Raw genomic sequence first — 21682 nt, forward strand, 5'->3', positions numbered from 1 at the left:
AAGCTATTTTAACGGCAGGGAAGGGCAGTATCCACCTAACATATCAGGTCCCACAACAAATGTCCTGGTTAATTCAGGACTGTTTGTAACAGAACTGTGTTTTGTTGATTATACTCAATAACTAAGGTGTCAGTTATTTGGTAACTTAGTCCTACAAATAAATAAATGTGTTAAGCTCATGTAAGGACTATTTTTGTTAAGTACTAGGCTTTTTAAAGTACATCTTTCTCAGGAGGTGTAACAAAACACCTATTTTATTACAAATCTCACTAATCAAAACGATTATTTCTAATTTGGTCAGCGAACATTAGAATATTGTTAAACTGAACTTGTAGAAATACGTACAACTAAAATGTATCTGAAATACGCGTATATTTTATCTATTGCCTTGCAATAAGGAAAAACTTTTAATTAAAGCTATTTATATATTACCGGTATTGTTGAAATTATCTTATTTGTAGATTGACTTTAAGTTTCTGAAAGAAAAAGACACCGTTTAAACAGGAACATTAGGTCACAATATTACATTTAAAACATTAGGTCACAATAATACATTTATTAGGTTTTATGCTCACCATAAAATTAATACTGTGCTCCGAAGCTATGTTCACCATATTCATAAGCGGTCTAGTGCACCTGAGTGATATCTGCTTCCTCGCGCTCGTAGCGTGGCCTCGCTGTGGACGAGGGCACGACTAAACGCCGACGTTCTATTAGTTCAGAGAACAGAACAGACGCCCCCGCAGCAGCCAATCAGCGCTCAAGCCCAACAAGGTATGCTGACACCTGATTGGACGCCAGCGGGACTCTTTAACGCATGTGAGCAGCTGGCAAGCCGACTTCTCCTCACATACGGATAGGTCATCTGAGTAATTGGACCTCACCAGCTCCTTAGTTCCTCTGTATCTCATAGTCAGGTAAGTAAAAACTGTCCTTCGTATTTTAACCGCGAAACCCTTAAGAAAACCCTTTTATTAATAACAACAAAGACACGGTGAGAGGCGAGCATCAGCTAATACACACTGATGTGGGTAACGTTAGATGAGGAACACATCCTAATCGCTTGGTTTTCGTCAGAGAGTTTTATACATATATTTTATTATATATTTTTTTACGTCGTTCCTAAGTGATGGGAATGCGGCGCGAGCATGATGAAACCGACCCCTGCGTCACAGCATCACGATCAGCGCGAGCACAATGAAGGCAATAGCCACGCGATTGCGTCATCTTACCTTACTTCGGTTCCGTCGTTAACATGACGCTCTTACATCTCATACAGTATTAACATGCGTACATGCTACACACACCCGCTGTGGAGTCATTTATTTATTTATTTATTTATTTATTTATTAATCATTATCATTTCTCCTCTATTAAAGGCCGGATGCCTGGCTGTCCTTGCTTTTTCTGAAATGTCTGGCATTATAAACGTCGCCGGCTGTTGAAGAGTAACATATAAATGTAGGCAAAAATGTAATAAACAATAATAATTAAGAACACGTTTAGAATGCTCGGTATGACTTTAGTCGCAGAGATTTCTCGAGGCAACCTATAACCAGCATTTTTTTTTTTTTTTTTTTTTTTTTTTTTTTTTAGAATTTTTAGTCATACATTTTCCTCAGTTTGAGGATATTTTGTGAAGCTGTACGCTTCTGGGACACTGTTTCAGTGTTGTTGTGTACAGTATCATGACTGAACAGGGTTTGAAAGAGTGAATTCCTCTGTACAGACTAACAATTTTTGCATAATCTCAGTTGTCTGGAAAGTCACTAGCGACCAAAAAGCAGAAGTGTCTTATTCCACTTTGTCTGGTATTGCTAAAGGGTTTTTCATTTGTTTTTTTCCGATGTATGGATGACTCTGCTGTTATTATGTTACTAATGATGCTGTCAGATGAGAGCAGAAGGGATGTTTTGCTAATCTAGGCACTTTTTTCTTCATGTTTAACATGTAGTTAGTGTTAAAAGCTACAGTCAGAACATCCCAGATGCCAGTGAAATGAAGCAAAATGCTTGGATTTTTTTAAAAAGTTTTTATTCCTCTTCGAAAATGCTCCAACCTAAAGTTTACTTCTGGCCGAAAGGCTTTGTTGGTGTTGTGTTTCAGTTTGCTGTTCATTGCATTAGAGTCACTTCCTGGCAAATTCACAAGCGTGTGAGGTATGAACATGAACAAGTACAACCCTTCTGTTCTGAGCAAGACCTACACCATCTCCTAAAACATTTCCTGCTAGATTTGAAACAAAAAAAGTCATTGGCTGTTTCAGTTCACCTGGATCCCAATGGATCTCCTCCACCCAGATTTCGACAGTAGTTTTTGAAATTATTTTTTTGTTATTATTAGGGATCAACTTTTGCTTCTTCATGCTTTCACCTGAATGAAGTGGGGTTAATGATAAGAGCGCGTGTTTGATCTTTGTGTTTGAGATTGGAGAGCTTCATGGGTCTAATCTAATAGTTCCTATCTAATGTTGTTTTCGAGAAGTGGATGGTTTTGCACACATTCTGAATGATTCGGTTTTGTTTTCTTCCTCTCACTATCTTTGACAATGCACACAAAACAGTGTTATCGTACATTAAGACTGTATTTTGACGTCCTTGTTTGGCAAAAATGTTGTTGACCTTTTTTAAAAAAGGAATGCACTAGGAACATTATCTTTTAGGTGGCGTTTGAGACTTCCATGGTACTTTAAATGGTAGTTTGGCTTCCTCTAAGGCATGTTGTGATCCGTCAGTGTTGCATAAGAACATGAGAACAGTATTTAAACATAATAGATTGGAAATCAGAATAAACATCTAGAGCGATACGCCCACATTTATGATGGATGGGTTGCGTAATTCTTCCTGGCAATGTTTATAACCGTTTACTGGGTGATCGCAGTACTATACAAAGAAAAACCTGGTGAGTGACACTTAAAATTTTTTTTTTTTTTTTTTTCACAGGTAAACCATGCCATCTAGTTCAGAGTCAGTTGGGACTGGCCCCATCTGCCCACACGCTGCCAAAGTCCTCACAAATGCTGCAAATGGAGAACCTGGCATCAATGGAGATGCTGTTTTGAACGGAAAGGCTGCACACAAGTTAAGTGTGAATGGCTCAGACCATGTGAGCGAAACAAACGGTCACCGTGTGCAGAGTGTGAATGTAGAGCACATTGAGAACGGATCAGAAGGCAGCATGGAGAGGAAGTGGATTCGACCGGATTTGCCCAGCAGATGCACCTGGAAACTTGGTGACCCAAATGCAGAGTCGCCCCACCAGCACTTCCAAAGGTAAGATATCGACACACTTTCCTCAGAATTCATATTTGTCAATGAAAAGGGTGTCAGTGAAAAGTCTAAATCTTTGATTATGCTAGACAGCATGATTTTAATTCAGAAAAGGAAATACAATGGATTCATTTACAAGGAAACCATGACAGAAACAACGCAATATGTTACATTGCCGTTTTCTTTTGTTTGAAATATTGGTAGATATTATTCAACAAGCTCTAACTCTGTTACACACTTCTTACCATCTGTATTATTTAAAGGGGTCATATGACGTTGTTAAAAAGAACAATATTTTGTGTATTTGGTGTAATGCAATGTGTTTATGTGGTTTAAGGTTCAAAAAACACATTATTTTCCACATGCTGTACATTATTGTTGCTCCTCTATGCCCCGCCTTCTGAAACACATCGGTTTTTACAAAGCTCATCGTTCTGAAAAGCTAGGTGTGCTCTGATTGGCCAGCTATCCAGTGCGTTGGTTGTGATTGGCTGATAATAACTCAAGCGTGTGATGGAAATGTTACGCCCCTTAACATACTGTGATGCCGTCTCCCGGCTTGACCAGACAAAACTAATAAAACCCATTACAAGCCAAGCATTTGTTGCATCCAGTGGGGACATAATTACTGATTATAATGACTTATGGGGTGTATTCACACCTGTCTTGTTTGGTTCGATTGAAACAAACTCTGGTTTGTTTCCCCCTTTGGTGCGGATCTTTTTGGCACGTGTGAATACAGCAATCGCACTCTGGTGTGGACCAAACAACCGAACCGAGTCCCAGCTGAAGAGGTGGTCTCAGTTCGGTTTCAAACGAACTCTGGTACAGTTCGTTTAAGGTGTGAATATGATCCGACCTCGATCCGACCCAACTGCAGAAAGCACTGCACCTTTTGAGTCAGTCTGGAGTCTGGAGAAGACGCATAAAAATGTGGATGTGCTCAGCAAGTTCAGCGAAAGGATAAAGGAGAGAGGATTTGAGCGGTCTCCCACAAATCACGTTGAGCGGTTTCTTCCCCTTATTAGTACTTTATAAGGAAACATAAAGGGGTTTAACGTACATTAACAACGACCGGGGAAAACCAAACTTCTGTCAGATTTTACTTATAATAAACACCATTTTGCACCACATTAAGCTGTTTCCTTATAATGGACTTCTATGGGGGAGAAAACGCTTAACGTGATATTATTCACTTTATCTGTGGAATAAAGGCTCGTTCTTTTGATGGTAGTTAGTGTTTATTACAAATAAGGTTTGATAGAAATTTGGTTTTCCCTGGTCAGTGTTTAGGTATGTTAAGCTACATTAAGTGTTTTAGAATGGCCCCACTTGCCAAAGCCTGCCATCGCTTTCCTATGCGCGCTGTTTATTTATTTTATTTTTTATATACCTAATCCGTCTTCTGCGCAGTGCCATGGTCAGTATGCTATGGTAGGCGCACATAAGAGCATGCTCTCTCAGCCGGAACTATCTTGCAGCACTTCTTCATCTTTGCAAAATCCTTGTTACAACATCGTAAAGATGACATTGTCTCATCTGATGTGTCTTCCTATTGCGTTTGTAGCTAATAACAGAAAATCAGTAAAGTAATAATAATTGCACCATGAAAAATCTCCATGATTAGCCTGTTTTCGAACTTCCTGATTTTCCCTGCTTTAGAATTTCTGTCCAATGAATGGATGACCTTGGCACACATGTGGTTTTGTTTACAATTTTTGATTCACTTGCAAAAAGGGCAGTGTGAAAGCGAACCGCACCAAAAAAAAAAAAAAAAATCAACGTAATTGTATTTGGTCCGGACCAAAGCAAGTGAACTAGCGGACTTTCCTGGTGTGAATACACCCATACTGTCTTTTTACGTGTTGTGTTGCATATCGCGCCGCGGAAACAAAACCATGTCCGCATGATCGGAGAAACGAAAAACAACAAGCACTACTCTACACTGCTCAAAAGAAAGGAAAGGAAAAATTGAAATCGCATCATATGACCCCTTTAAATCTATGTTCCTGATATTATAATGTCAGAATTTATTTTTTATTTTTTTGAAAGGAACTTTCCTGACCTTGCAAGTAACTCCTGTTTAACAACAGTGTCCTTTGAGAAATAATGACTCTTCTAGAAATGGAAAAAGTTACCACACCCTTATCTTAACTTAAAGGGATAGTTCACCCAAAAATCAAAATTATGTCATTAATGACTCACCCTCATGTCGTTCCAAACCCGTGAGACCTCCGTTCATCTACAGAACACATTATAAGATATTTTAGATTTAGTCCGAGAGCTTTCTGTCCCTCCATTGAGAATGTATGTACGGTATACTGTCCACGTCCAGAAAGGTAATAAAAACATCTTCAAAGTAGTCCATGTGACATCAGACGGTCCGTTAGAATTTTTTGAAGCATCGAAAATACATTTTGGTCCAAAAATATCAAAAACTACGACTTTATTCAGCATTGACTTCTCTCCCGGGTCTGTTATGAGCCGTTCACAGCACATCCGGTTCACGAACGAATCACTCGATGTAACCGGATCTTCTTGAACCAGTTCACCAAATCGAACTGAATCGTTCGAAATGGTTCGCGTCAACAATAAGCATTAATCCACAAATGACTTAAGCTGTTAACTTTTTTAAAATGGGTGACACTCCCTCTGAGTTCAAATAAATCAATATCCCGGAGTAATTCATTTACTCAAACAGTACACTGACTGAACCGAGCCAGATAACGAACGAAACATTGACTCGTTCTCGAGTCAAGAACCGTTTCTGTCGGACGCGTCCGGTTCGAGAACCGAGGAGCTGATGATACTGCGCATGCGTGATTCAGCGTCTGAACCGAACTGGTTCTTTTGGTGATTGATTCTGAACTGATTCTGTGCTAATGTTATGAGCGCGGGTAAACCGAAGGCTTGAATCAAGGGCAATCATCGCCAATGAAGTCATTACGTCGAGCGCAAAAGAACTGGTGAACCGTTTTCGGCAACCGGTTTATTGAATCAAACTGTCCGAAAGAACCGGTTCGCGGAGAAGAACAGAACTTCCCATTACTACCGGTGATCCGAAAACCGATGCAACCGGTTCAAGAAGATCCGGTTACATCGAGTGATTCGTTCACGAACCGAATGTGCTGTGAACGGCTCATAACAGACCCGGGAGAGAAGTCAATGCTGAATAAAGTCGTAGTTTTTGATATTTTTGGACCAAAATGTATTTTCGATGCTTCAAAAAATTCTAACGGACCCTCTGATGTCACATGGACTACTTTGAAGATGTTTTTATTACCTTTCTGGACGTGGACAGTATACCGTACATACATTCTCAATGGAGGGACAGAAAGCTCTCGGACTAAATCTAAAATATCTTACACTTTGTTCCGAAGATGAACGGAGGTCTCACGGGTTTGGAACGACATGAGGGTGAGTCATTAATGACATAATTTTGATTTTTGGGTGAACTATCCCTTTAAGCAATGCCACAGTCTGCAGAGTCACTGTGATTCAGCTCATTCAGTTCCGTTGTGGTTTCTCTTTGGAGTGTTACAAGCTCTTTGTGCATAAAGAAAATCTGTACAGTTGCAAAGACTAAAGTCTCAAATGTAAATGCTTAGTTTAGACACGCCCCCACATCTCTACAAAACCCCCTAAAACGGCTCATTCTAACACGCCCCCACATCTCTATGTCACTATGTGGGAAGATTTGCATAACGCCGCCCAAATGTTCACGCAAAGAAAGAAGGCGTAACTTTTATTCTCTCTATTGCCGCTGTTGTGGAGATGCTGTGTGTTTCATTGTGAAAGCGAAAATACTTTGTTTGGCCTTCCAAAAGAGGACACTACTAGAAATCAGTGGTCAAGTTGTATTTACAACACTGTTCCAGAACAGTTTAACCCACATATTTAGATGTGTGCAACGCATTTTATGGAGGACTGTAAGTACGTTTTTTTTATATGTAAAGAATTTACCACTGATGATTCAAACGCAAGTTTTGAGGAGTGTAGAGTAGCGCTTGTTGTTTGTCATTTCTCTGATCACAAATGGAGACATGGTTTTATGTTTACGTGGCGCAGCGCGATGCAACGCGTAAAAACACAGTATAAGTCATTATAATCAGTAATTATGACCCCACTGGATGCAACAAATGCCTGGTTTGTAATGGGTTTTATTGGTTTTGTCTCAAATCACAGTATGTTAAGGGGCGTAACATTTCCGTCACACACTTGAGGATTTCGGCCAATCACAACGCACTGGATAACTGGCCAATCAGAGCACATCTCGCTTTTCATAACCATGAGCTTTGTAAAAAACTACACATTTCAGAAGGCGGGGCATAGAGGAGAAACAATAATAAACAATATAGTAAAGTATATGGAAAATAATGTTGTTGTTTTTTTTGAAACCGCATAAACACATTTCAACATCATATGACCCCTTTAATATATATATATATATCCCTTTAATATATGATCATATCTATATATATATAGCAACATCATATGACCCTAATATATATATATATATATATATATCTTTAATATATATATATATATATATATATATGAATGTGTGTGTGTGTAACCACTTAATGTGCTCCTTTTTCTCACAGAACAAAGACACCCAGAATCCTTCCCAACATTTTAAGCAGGATTGGAGAGACCCCATTGGTCCGCATGAACAAGATTCCTAAAATGTTTGGCCTCAAGTGTGAGCTTTGTGAGTATATGTACCATATAGGAGTGGGGGATGTGTCTTCACACCTGGTTTCATGCAGAACCAAGGTTTTTTTTTTCTATGAGGACATGAAAATCACATGATCATTTAAGGACAGCCCGTGAAGTGCATGTGTCGGCATGTGTGTCTGTGTTGGGAAGTAAGGGGCTGTGTTCTGGAATGAGCAATGCAGGTGTTAGGTTTCCTCCTCTGCTGAGTGAGGATGTGAAGGATTGAGCGTCTCCAGACTGACCATACAGAGACGCACTTCATTCAGGCATTTTGAGTGATTTATTTATTTATTTATTTATTCACATGTACTTTCTTAGTTGGCACCATTTTATTTTTAAGATATAAGCTGCATCCAAATATGCCTACTTCCCTACTACATAGTAGATGAAAAACTGTAAAAGAGTAGCATGTCTGAATTCACAGTACTTGCTGACTGAATGGTTACAGAGAAATACTGGGCATCATAAACTAGACATCAACAAAGATCACCACTAGCAGACTTTCAAGTTGCTCTAAACACAACAGACTCACAGAAGCTCCTCATTGCTAGATGCGTGTCAAATGAAAGCAATATGTTTACTGAAATTAGCTCAAAATATCAAATGTTTCATATCCAACTGGAAAGAATCAAAATATGAAACCACACTTTGCTCATGCACTATGCCATTTTCTGTAAAATTTGTCAACTCCAACTGGCCAAAATCTGCAGAAGGAATTTTGATTCATAGATTCATCCTGCAAATCTGTCTAAAAGTCATGTTGTGTAGGAACCGTGACATGCTGCTTTTGTTTTATTGGTGATTTATATCGCTACCTACTGGGCTGCATTATGTTTTTGTGTCAGGGTGTACTCAAAGACCAAAACTGAAACGACAACAAAACCATGCTCACAAAATGGCTGCAGTCTTTCATTTTGTCAAAGGTGAACGAGTTTAGCCACATGGGTCAAAAGTGTAGCAGGACTGTAGTTAAGCCCCTCTTTCTTTTAACAAGCATTGTTTGAAAGTGTTATTGTGTGGAAGTCAAAGCCTTTTGAGTCGAAATGCATTAATGAGCTTTATAATGGGGATTCAATACGTCTAGCGATTTCATGTGAACAAGATTACCCTTCGACCCGTTCAGCCGGTCAGCTTTGGCATTACAGACGTGGAATTAGCTGACTAGTTGCATCTGATAAGGTGTACATTTCACATATTTGCATGTGTGGCTGTGCCATTATGATGAAGTTGGGTGGCTGGTTGTACAGTATATGGCTTCCATGGATTTAAAGGGATAATTCACCAAAAAATTAATTACTCACCCTAATGTCGTTCCAAACCCGTAAGACCTTTGTTCATGTTTAGAACACAAATTAAGATATTTTTGATGAAATCCGAGAGTTTTCTGACCCTGCATAGACCGCAATGGAACTACGACTTTCAAGGCCAAGAAATGTAGTAAGGACATCGACAAAATAGACCATTTGACATCAGCAGTGTTGGGGAGTAATTAGTTACTTGTAAAAGGTTACACTTTATTTTAAGGTGTTTTTGTTGGTGTAATTATACATTTTAAATAGCGAGTACTATTAATTAACTACATGTACTTACTATATGGTTAGGGTTAGTATTAGGTTTAGGGTTTCTTGCATGTATTTATACATAATTTATTGTTATTACAACAGTAACATGGACACCTTATAATAAAGTGTTACCCAAAATAAATGTAACTGTAATCTGTTACAGTTACTGAGAAATTAAAGTGTAAATTAAGTGTAATTAAATTAGTTACTTATGAAAATGTTAGAGGGGTTAGATCTGAAAACTTATTTTATGAATTTGCTATTTCTTGTTATGATTTTAAATCTGTATTTAACTTTGTGTTGCTATGGTTTAAAATTACATTATTATAATCTTGATTCTAATTTTTAATTAGATTGAGTACTACTGTAAGATTAACCGTACCTGGTTTAAATGTTTGAAAATGATTAACAGTTGAAATCATTTTGTTAGAAATTTAGAAAAGTAATCAAATATAATGTTACATTACTTTAATTGAAATCGTTACACTACTTTTTATATTTTATATATGGTGTCTTGTAATCTGTAAACTATTACATTTCCAAAGTAACCTTCCCAACACTGGACATCAGTGGTTTAACCGTAATGTTACGAAGCTATGAGAATACTTTTTGTGCACAAAGAAAACAAAAATAATGACTTCATTCAACAGTTTTTTTTTTTTTTTTTCTGACCAGATGTTTTGTAATTGACAACATGCGCAAATGGAAAAGGTGGTTTTCTAAGGTTTTTTCTTTTGTTTATTTTTTTTTTGTCTTTCTATCTGTCTAGTGGCTAAATGTGAGTTCTTCAACGCCGGTGGCAGCGTGAAGGACAGAATCAGTCTGCGAATGGTAGAGGATGCGGAGAGAGACGGCATCCTGAAACCTGGAGACACCATCATTGAGCCCACGTCAGGAAACACAGGTGTGTGTCTGCACCATTAGCCATTATAATGTTTATTCTCATTTTAGTATTTCCTTTGAAAGCAAGCACTGAATGTTTCTGTGCCGTGTTGAGGAAGAACCTTTGCTCCATTTAGTTTAATTCAGGCACTGGAATGCTGGAGGACCAGTTGTCATGTGCCAACTATTCTTGCACCAAAATCAAAGAATGACTGTGCAAATACAGTCACCTAAGTGTTATTCAACATCTAACATTTACTGATCAGTGAAGTGTTGATTATTGATATTAGAAAGTGGTACCGACCGTGTGACTGTCATGTGTGTTTTCAGGGATCGGTCTTGCTTTGGCAGCAGCAGTCAAAGGTTATCGCTGCATCATTGTCATGCCTGAGAAGATGAGCATGGAAAAGGTGAGATAATAAAGATAAATATGGTGTGGGTGTGTATTCCACCTGATATTTGTGGTGCGTATGAATGTGCATTTAAATAGTCACGTGTTTTGTGTCCTCACATGCTCCCAGGTGGACGTGCTCCGTGCTCTTGGTGCAGAGATTGTTCGTACCCCTACCTCAGCCCGGTTTGACTCTCCTGAGTCTCATGTGGGAGTGGCTTGGCGTTTGAAGAACGAGATTCCTAACGCTCATATTCTGGACCAGTACCGCAATCCCAGCAACCCCCTTGCCCACTATGACACCACTGCAGAAGAGATTCTGGAGCAGTGTGACGGTAAGTTAAAACCTTTGTGGTTTTGTCAAAATTAAACATTCAACTCTCTCTTTTCAGTTACTTGGATGCTTTTTGTGAAAGCTCATCAGTTGCTTCCAGCAAAACAAAAATGTCCAACATTAAACTGCTATCATGTTGTTGTTGTTGTTGTTGTTGTTTTTGTTGTTGTTGTTGTTGTTGTTGTTGTTGTTGTTGTTGTTGTTTTTTTGTTAGAATGTTGTTGTTGTTGTTGTTGTTGTTGTTGTTGTTGTTGTTGTTGTTGTTGTTGTTGTGTGATGTTGTTGTTGTTGTTGTTGTTGTTGTTGTTGTTGTTGTTGTTGTTGTTGTTGTTGTTGTGTTTTTTTTTTTTTTTTTTAACGGGCAGGTTGAACAGGCATTTAAATATTGACCAAAAGGTCAAGAATAACTGCTTCTTAATAATGTTGGTGCCATTTTTATTTTTTTCCTCTGTAGGTAAAATAGACATGCTGGTAGCTGGAGCTGGCACTGGTGGCACCATCACAGGCGTCGCTCGCAAGCTGAAGGAGAAATGCCCTAATATCAAGGTGATGAGCCTCTGTGATCAGTACATAAAATCTAATAAACCAGTCAGTTGACTTGTTTTCTTTCTATCTGTCTGTCTATTTGTTTGCTAATTATTTAAGTGGTTTGGCATTATTTTTTTTAATGACTATTTCTTATGAGTAACAACTTTAAATCTTGAAAGTGTTTTAGTTGTTGTTGTTCATTTTGAATTCTGAATAATTACTATGTTGGAGACATTGAATTAATTTTTTTAAACATTTTTACACTGCACCATTTTTTTTTTTTTTTATGTCATTGTTCCCACATCAGATAGTTGGAGTGGATCCCGAGGGCTCTATCCTTGCTGAGCCAGAGGAGCTGAATAAGACTGATAAGACTCAGTATGAGGTTGAAGGCATCGGATATGACTTCATCCCCACTGTTATGGACAGATCTGTAAGTTTGCATTTGCGCAGTAGGCTTTTATGCAGTTAAAATGAGTGTTTTATGTTTACTAATGGCAGTTGACCCTATCGCCATGACCTGTCTTAAATTTTACGTCCTGTAATTGACATATTTTTGTAATGGTAGCGTACTGGTTCTATCATCATATTAAAAATAGGCCAGTATGCATAGTTTTAAAGCAGAATCATTCATAAATATGCCATTTATAGTGACACAAGCTGCCTAGAGAGGATGCATGTCTTGTCTTTTCCAGATATTTAGATCTTGAAGTGCATCACCCTTAATAAAAATAAAAGAGCCACAGTGAGAAAGAAAATGTTTTAGATGCATTGAGAACAGTGATGTTTTATGATCACTGGTATGCTATTATAATTTTAGTGCTTAAAAACTGTTGTTTGAGCCGTTGTTGGGAGATGGTTATAAATGTTTGTTGTTTTCTGTTTATTTGCATCATCATGTTATCAGCTGTAATTGCTAGACTGACTTTCATGAGTGTTTCCCAGTTTTTGTTTGCTGTCTGCACTATATTTAATCATGATACTGCGTAACCAATTTCTTTTAAGAAAAATGGCAAATAATAGATGGTTTAAGGTGTCACACACTTCATTCCAGCCAGCGTAAGACAATATCAGTTCAATCTTTACCACATTTACTGTCTTAGGTGGTGGATAGTTGGTACAAGTCCAGTGATGAAGAGTCCTTTGCCATGTCTCGTATGCTCATCAGAGAGGAGGGACTTCTGTGTGGTATGTTACTCACAGCACATCACTAATAATTCATATGTGTCAAATTAAGTGTGCATCTAAACTGTGTGGTCTGTCACTCTTTGTAGGCGGTAGTTCAGGCACGGCCATGGCTGCTGCACTGCATGTAGCCAAAGAGCTGGAGGAAGGCCAGCGCTGTGTGGTGATTCTCCCAGACTCCATCCGCAACTACATGTAGGTTTCTGTGTTCCCAGCATTGTAGTGTGCTTAGCTGTGCTGTGAATGTGTGTTTTGTGTTGCCTGGTAGATTAAGCAACAACAATACTTATGTGATGTTTTAGACTTTAAACTAGACTGCCAGTATGTTAGGAATTGCATGCTTCCGTACTACCAGTGGTGAGACGCTCTTTTGTATGTGTAGCTTCTCAATATATTAAATGTAGCTAAACTAAGGTAATCATACAACTGAAGTTGTATACACGTTCAATACAAAAATGAAAATCATGCCTAACGCTGATGTTAAATAAGATTAAACCGATAAATGTGCACAAAAAATAAAGTATCCGTTACGTAACGGAGACGTCACGTCGATGATCGAGGAAATTGGGAATCTTGCTAGAGACGCTGTTTTGCGTCTCTGAGCAACATGACGGTGTTTTGTTCCTGAATGAACTTGCGGTCACCTGCGGGTGGTTTTAATTTCACATTCAAAGTATCTTTTATTATTTAAATATTTTTTACATATCAGTATTCAACGTTTAATGTTTAATATATCAAAACAATATTTATGCATTTGTAATTGCAGGTTAAATTCATTCATTTCCTGCATTAAACCGTGTGTAAATACATCTAAATGCCACTTCAGATGCAGCTTCTGTGTTGTTTTCATTTGCTTGGTAACAGCCCAGATGTCTTATTATTCCAATTCACTGATTAAATGTAAGAATTTCACTCAAAAGTTAATGGACACTTTTAGAAAAAAATGGCTTCATAAAGGTAAAATTGGCCATAAATTGTAAAAATAAGTTTAAAACTAATTTCCCTCAGTGTGAACTGACCACCACACAGAATACGAAGAATATTAAAAACTTCAGGAGTCAGCTGTCCACAGCAGTCCTTAAGGTACCAGCACAATAACATACTCAGCAAAATATCGTCTAGTTATCGTTATTGATAAAATCCCAGAAAATATCGAGATACAATTTTTTTTTTACACTTTCAACATAAAACAAACCAAAACCATAAATATCTATACATATAATAGCAGTGACATAGACTTTAAGGGTGGAGGGAAACAGTCTTCACTCCAGCCCTTGCTGCAGAAAGCAAAGCACAACTCTGATTGGGCATCTCTTGGGTTCTCCTCGGTGAGAAGAACACCACTCGACGAACAGGTTCCACTTCAAGGCGTAGGTGTGTTTCGTAGACGGTGCTTGCGCCGAATTGATGGTGTCCGCTACCTCTTGGGGTTGGTCACCTAGAACCTCCGCATCCCATCCAGGGACCAGACATGTTGATTCCAGAGGTCCGGACGCAGGTGCCACAGGGTGCACCGTTTCTGAGTCAGTAGATCATTCTTCAGAGAAATCTTGAGGAGGAGCATCAATTCTGGGAACCTGGTTCGGTTGGGTCAGTAGGGTGCAGCGAGCAAGTCCTGCTCCTTGTCCATTCTCTGACTTTGCACAGTGTCTGTGTAAGAAGGCTCACTGGGGGGAACGCATAGAACAGCTGGCATTACAACATTTCTAGAGAGGCAAATAGGTCTACCTGAGTCGCTCTGAAATGTCTCCCAATCAGCTGGACTATCTGGGGATGGAGTCTCCATTCTCCCGGGAGCGCAGCTATTGACAGCTCGTCAGCTGCACGGTTGAGCAGACCCAGAATGTGAATGACCTGAAGCAACCTCAGGAACTTCTGACTCCAAATGAGGAGGTGGTGAGGGAGTTGTGACATGTGACGGGAGTGCAGACCACCTTGCCAGTTGATGTACGCGATGGTCTCAGTGTTGTCCATATGGACTTCGTCGCCAAAGAGGCCTGACTGGGACACGGGTCAGCTCCTCATGTGCCTCCCGGAAGAATGGCACCAGGGTGGGGTGCTAAGAACCAGCATGTGCCCCCCGAGAAACCAGTCATCCAACCTCAAGGGCTTGGGCCATGGTGGAGGTTTCCACTCGAGACCTACCATCTCAGTGGCCAGGGGAAGCATTGCCACTGTCCTGGAGGGCAACAGCAAAGCCAAATCTTCATCTCCAGAGTGCTCCAGCTCACCCTCTAGTGCAGCGATTGAAATCCAGAAACACACGGTTGGAACAGCATCTTTAGAAAGATGCACCATTGTCTTTACAAAGATGCACCCGTGTAAGCTCTTTTAGGGAAATGCTCTTTTAGGTGCTAAAGCGCACAGGGGAGATGGCCACCTGCAACACAAATGGGGTAGTGCAGCCTGATGTGTGCAGTCCACTCGGTACAGGAACAACCACCGCTCTAGTGCCGTCAGCCAACACAAGAAACTCCCTTTGAACACGCTGAACTCGTCATTCAAAACTTGAAGCTTTGCAGGAGCAGAATGATGACGTCGCTTGGCTCCGAAGGGAAAATCCGAGTATGCTTTGCACCTGCTGCCTATTTATACTCACACTGCGATCAGTGGCAGCTGGGGGAAGCAGAGGCCCTGGATTTAAAAGGGATTTTAGAGAATAATGATAGTAAAATAACTAGAATTTATTGTAATGCTTCTGAACTATTTGCAAATAATGTTTATGTTAAAAACAGGCAAGCATTCAATCTAAATCATATGCCTTATATGCCAAAAATCAGTCCATTAATGTTTCTTGTCTCATCACATTTAAACGAATGAATCGGAATCACATAAATTAAAAATCAAAATGGCAACATTTGACAGTAAAGTCATCTTTTCTATCATAAAACATATTAAATGTTAAGCTAACATCTTACGTTGAACTATAAAATATAAAGAAAAGTTAATTAATTAATGAAATTAAACATGTATAAGATAAAAAAAAAAAATTTGTTTTAGTTGATTACCCCAACACTAATTCCTCAATGAATGGAGTATGTGTACATGGTATGCAAATTCCATTTTCCAGGACGCAGTGCACTGAAAAGCCACTTGGTAATGTAAACATGTGGCAGTGTAGCATGCATTTCAAACATCTATCCTTCCTTACTATATGAAATAATATTAAAATTGTATGTATTAAGCTTTATGTTAATGTGCCTTTAAAACAAATTCTTTGTTCTCCTCACCCTCAGGTCTAAATTTCTTAGTGACAAGTGGATGTGTGAAAAGGGCTTCCTGAGTGAGGAGGATCTTGTTGTCAACAAGCCGTGGTGAGCGTAAATACATACCCACATACGCACGCCTTCTTTGAAAGCACCCTTGTTATTTACACACTGATATCCTGTGCAAATATAGACACTCTATGCATCCACTACTACACTAGTCTGCATTACAGCTACAGTTCAGCTTCTAAATGTAGAGAGGTGATCACTCTCCCGAATGACTCTGTCTGTGTGTCGTCTTACTGTGCGTTTTTATTCTCCTCCCCCTCCACCCGTCTCCTGTGCCCGCTCGTCTCTCTGTAGGTGGTGGAATCTGACTCTACAGGAGCTCCGGCTCTCCGCCCCACTCACTGTGCTGCCTTTAGTGTCCATTAAGAAGACCATTCAGATCCTGAAAGAGAAGGCTTTTGACCAAGCCCCAGTGGTGGACGAGACCGGGTAGGTCATTCATCCAGAAACCTGTTTAACTAGAACTTGACCATTTTCTCAAGCCTCTGAAGATTTTAGTCCCATGTCCTCGAGGAGATCAGTGCTAATCACTTAAGTCAATGCAGTGTCACAATTACTGCATATTCAGTGCTATGTAAAAATAGGTTCAGTTGAAACATTACGGACTACACTGATAAGGATGTCAGACAATGATGAGGAAAAATCCTTTAAATATGTCTTAAAAAAATTGTGTGTGCAGTTGTGTGTAAAAAAAAGTTGTTCTTAATATATTGAAAAACACTGAATGATATGCTAGGTAATTTTTCTTTTTATGTACATATTTAAAGAAAACATTAAAATATATTGTAGATTGAAATAATTGAAATTTAGGTTCATTATTGATATTGTCACACAATAGTAAAACAAATATGTAAAGTCAAAATATAAACCTAATGCTGAACTACTTGGATTTTATTTAGGCAGCGGCTATATAAATAGCGATAGATGCTATTTACACAGTGTAAGTAACAATTAGATTATATTTACACAAAGTGCAAATATCGTATTTTCTTAGCGATAGATACTATTTACATTAAGTGCAAATAGCAATAGCCTAAATGGTATTTACACTAAGTGTAAATGGCAATTAGATGATATTTACACTGTGCAAATAGCATATTTTCTTAGCGATGGATGCTATTTACACTAAGTGCAAATAGCGATAGATTTTATTTACACTTTTAAAACGGCAAGATTTTCTGCTATTTATACTACTTATTGCTAATAGTAGCAATTATTTGCACTTCAGTATTGTAGTACAATATAAAACAGTACGCAATAAAAATGTGTTGAGTGTAAATTATAAATTTTATTCAAATTATTAAATGGATGCCACCTTATTGGGACAAAAAAGCCCTCCCTACACCTACGTAGGGCTGGGCGATAATTCGATAACGATAATTATCGTGATTATAATTTTTCTTGATAAAACGATATGAAGAGTTCGATAAATGTTCGATATTATGTTTATGAGCCAAAAGCGTATTGAAACAGCACAACTCATTAAATGTCATGTCATTAACCTAAAAATACCTAAATGATAAAACAGATGGTAAGTGGTGTGAGGTGTGGCTCAGTCTGGTGTCTGGTTTTCTCCCTGTAGGCAGATTCTGGGCATGGTCACATTGGGGAACATGCTCTCGTCCGTTCTGGCTGGCAGAGTCAGACCATCCGATCCCATAAACAAAGTTCTCTACAAACAGTTTAAACAGGTGGGCATGCAAACACAGACACACACCCCCTTTCTGTCATACTGTACGTTCAGCAGAAGCACTGAGAAAAAGTATGCACACGACATGTTCAAATAAACCTTGAGGCATCATAATCCAGTGCATGTTGTTGTGGTCTGTAACAAAGACTCCTGCTGCTTGGATTTGTGAGGCTTGGGTGGAGAAGCAAATAATAGCTGAATAATAACATGTTAATTGTACAAGTCAAAGACAATCTCATACTTAAGCTGCACTGACAGATGTAATGTGATCGCTCAATAGTCATCTTGTTTCTCTGCTTGTAGGTGCGCCTAACTGATAACCTGGGCAAGCTCTCACGTATCCTTGAGACGGACCATTTCGCCCTTGTTGTGCACGAACAGATTCAGTGTAAGTCATTTGAGACTCTGTTATACCTTTTCCTAAGCAATCTGCTGCTCTCCATTTTCTTAATTTTAGTTATATACACTATATACATAAATGAATTACAAGTTTGGGGTTAGTATGTATGTATTTATCATTTTTTCATTTTTGATGCATTAAATTGGTCAAGTATTAGTGAAAACAGTTAAATTGTTACAAGAGATGTCCATTTGAAATAAATGCTGTTCTTTTGAAGTTTATATCCACTTGGTAGAAGCTTTCAAATTAGAAAGATGCCAACATGCCCTAAAGTTGACCCAGACTGCAATTAATACAGATTACATTTAGTAATGCATTTATGTTGACACCTGATGTACAATTTAAAGGGTGGGACTTACAGCAAAACTATTGGTTTAAGGAATATAAAGGATTCTTAAAGCCTCTGCTTCATGTGACCGAATTAAAAGGTATTGTACAAAGTGTACAAAAGTCTTACCACACAAAATGCAGCACTATTCAGGAACAACAGTCTTATTCATGGAACTAAATGCAATACGGCACCAATTCCTGATATAGGACACGTGTTTTCCTAAACTCCGGATCACTGCTCTTTGTACATTACTGGCTTCTTTGGCGGTGAATAGTAATAGTGACTTTAATATCACTATTGCTATTCACTATTATTATTAATTTTAGTTAATGATAATAACCCTGGACCCCAGTCAGATGAAGTACAGTAAATGCAGGCCATTGGATGGTCCACTCTGCAGTCTGAATGGCAGTTCCTGTCTTACAGACATGAGCGATGGATCCCCCAAGATGAGGCAGATGGTGTTTGGGGTGGTGACAGCCATCGACCTGCTGAACTACTGGCCACTCGTGAGAGGAGGGAACGCTCGCTGTCCGAGTGCTCGCTGTCAGAAGATCAGTGAACAACCAAGAGTGTGAAATCACCAGGCTGGAGTGTCCTTTTCCTTTTTCAGTTTTTAAGTTTTTATTTCTCTGCAAGTGGTATGCTCCATGTTAAAGAAGAATTATGCTTTTATAAGAGCCAGTCAATATAGATTTACATGTACATTTTTTTTTTTCTCCGTTTACAGCGTGCTCTGCTTTTATCTCTAAAGAAGAGAGAGCTGCTTTGTTAGCCAGTCAGCATAGTGAAGTAATATCACAGATCAGTCAACCACCATTTGTAGATTTGCTTACTTTGCAGATTTGATTTTATGGTGTATATATTTAAATGAATGTATTTTATTCTTTTAATAGCTCTGCTTGCAGTTCGATTTTGTTTCGTTTAAGTGCGGGATTCAGGTGCTCTCTTGTCTAAGCTACAACTACATCTCCACCTAGTGACTGCAATGGTTTACGACAGGCATGGAGACCTTGACCTTCATCAGTCGTGCTCTGCTTCTTGGCACAGTTATCTCTGGAGTGTGTGAAGAGTTCTGCAGGTTGATTGAGAATAATTGGCAAAGCAAATACAGATCGTGTATGCAAAACCAAACTGCACCCAGATGGGGTGACTTGGCATTTTTCTTGTGTTGATACAAGCAAGACCTGATATTGAGTGTAAATAAAGAATGGTAGTTTGGACTTGCTTTAAACACACCACTCTGTGTTAAGCAAATGTGATTGTTTCATTTTTCTGTGTTCTTTTCGTCTGACCTCTTGTAAATCAAAACTGTAACTAATAAAGACTGAACAGGAGTTAATGTTAAGTAAATGAATGTGCATGAGGGTGCATCAGTTTGCACTCCTGATCATGATTTCTGGAGTCTCTGGCTCAGAATGTCTTTATTCTGTCATTTGATTTGCTTTTTCTTGAATCTTATTGCTGTAATAAGTACTAGTTAAAAATAAAGGATTTATTTCCAGAAGGAATACTGGTTGTAATGATTATGTTGTGTCTCTCAGGTCAATAGATCGTAACAGAACATTTTATTTAGACTGATGTGAATTACAGGTACAGGTTACAGCACAATGACTGGTATCTGCCTCAGTTTTTTTTACATCAGATTTATGTCTGCTACACATTTGAGTTTAGTTTATGTTGAAAGTTGTGGCATTATTAATTTAGGATGCATGTTGAAAACTAGTCAAATAGTCATTTGAACATATTTAAAGAAATCAGCATGTTTCATAAAAGGCACTGATATGTTAACAACACGTACACATTTATTATGTAAAGAAACTACAAAAGTCTCCATACAGCCTCTGTTAACTATTTAAACCTGACCAATAGCGCCGCCTGCTGGGGTTATGAAGATTAACACGTAATATCTAGATGTAATAATGTGGTCTCAGACTGCTGGACTGTGTGAGAACTCAGTATTTGTCTTGGCTGTTCATTGCCAGCGATTTTTATCAGTGGAATATTTAGTATGGTATTAAAATGTATGAAATTATAAATATGCTGTTACGCAGCATTGCATCTTCAAGAGCCTTGTGATATTAGCAGCCCAATAAATCAGCAATCACACAGTTTTAGAGAAAAGTACTGATGCTTAATAATAGCAGTAGTAGCAGTATTTTACACTTTTTGCCCATATTTAGCTCACAAATAAAAACGTATCCTAATTTCTCTTTATGGATCTCTGACCTCCTTCCTAGTAACTAAATTTCTCACTGTCCTGTCAAAATGAACTGCAAAGCTTCTCATGTGCTCACATATTAGTCTGCGTGAACAAGAAAGCAGTAAGTTTAACATGAGACTTGGCAAAGAAATGTGCTCTGCGTGAACTTGCACAGGCCTGCATGAGTGCATGGAGGTTGTTTTGGAAACTTTTCATCGTCTGGTCAAGTGTCCATTCCATCTCTACTGACAGTAACGTCATTCGTTTTTCCTTCGAAGCTTCCTGGCACTGGGCCTCTGCTTGTTTTGGGAAATCTGCCTTTTTTGTCGTACAGGACCCTTCCCCACTCAGTCAATAATACAAACGCACATCACTGCTCATTTAGAGCTGAACTTCAATTTTCTGATGAACAAATCACTTTTTCAACTTACTGTGACAGGAAATGTTTCTAAAATAAAAACAATTGTTGGTGGTTTAACAGGATTGTGTTTGCACATTCTGATTTGTGCTGCTCTGTTGAATTAACTGATGCTGGCTATGAATTGTGGACAAGCTGGAAGAGCTGGTTCAGAGCTGTGTCTCTGTGGTGAGTTATAGCTGCAGGTGATTTGGATTAGATTGTTTCAGTAAGGTTGGCATGGTTCCTTTAATAAAAACAGGCTTCCAAAATATCCAAATTTCTATAATAGAAAAAAGATGAATCAATACAGGTTTTCAAGGGAAAAGAAGAAAATAAAGGTTAAATTACAGTGAAAAATACTTTTTTTTAGCATGGATGTAATAAATTGATTAAAAAATGACAGTAAAGTCTTCTACATTGTTACAGGAGATTTTTTTTTTTAATAAATGCTGTTCTTTTTAACTCTCTATTCATCAAAGAATCCTGAAAATGTGAGTTGTTTCCACACAAATA

General features: G+C 38.5%; 1 protein-coding gene across 1 annotated transcript; it reads left to right on the plus strand.

The window, feature by feature from the left end:
- Positions 1–766: 766 nt before the first annotated feature.
- On the plus strand, positions 767–20077 carry cbsb (cystathionine beta-synthase b). Its single transcript, XM_042730871.1, is given in 16 exon segments — positions 767–917; positions 2943–3272; positions 7874–7980; positions 10320–10454; positions 10763–10842; positions 10954–11158; positions 11612–11703; positions 11993–12118; positions 12789–12873; positions 12960–13065; positions 16107–16184; positions 16440–16574; positions 17728–17836; positions 18139–18223; positions 18993–19064; positions 19067–20077. Coding segments are annotated over 15 exon segments (1800 nt in total). The 5' UTR covers positions 767–917; positions 2943–2949; the 3' UTR covers positions 19129–20077.
- Positions 20078–21682: the final 1605 nt, after the last annotated feature.

Source organism: Cyprinus carpio, chromosome B9, assembly GCF_018340385.1.
Source record: "Cyprinus carpio isolate SPL01 chromosome B9, ASM1834038v1, whole genome shotgun sequence".
Taxonomy (NCBI): domain Eukaryota; kingdom Metazoa; phylum Chordata; class Actinopteri; order Cypriniformes; family Cyprinidae; genus Cyprinus; species Cyprinus carpio.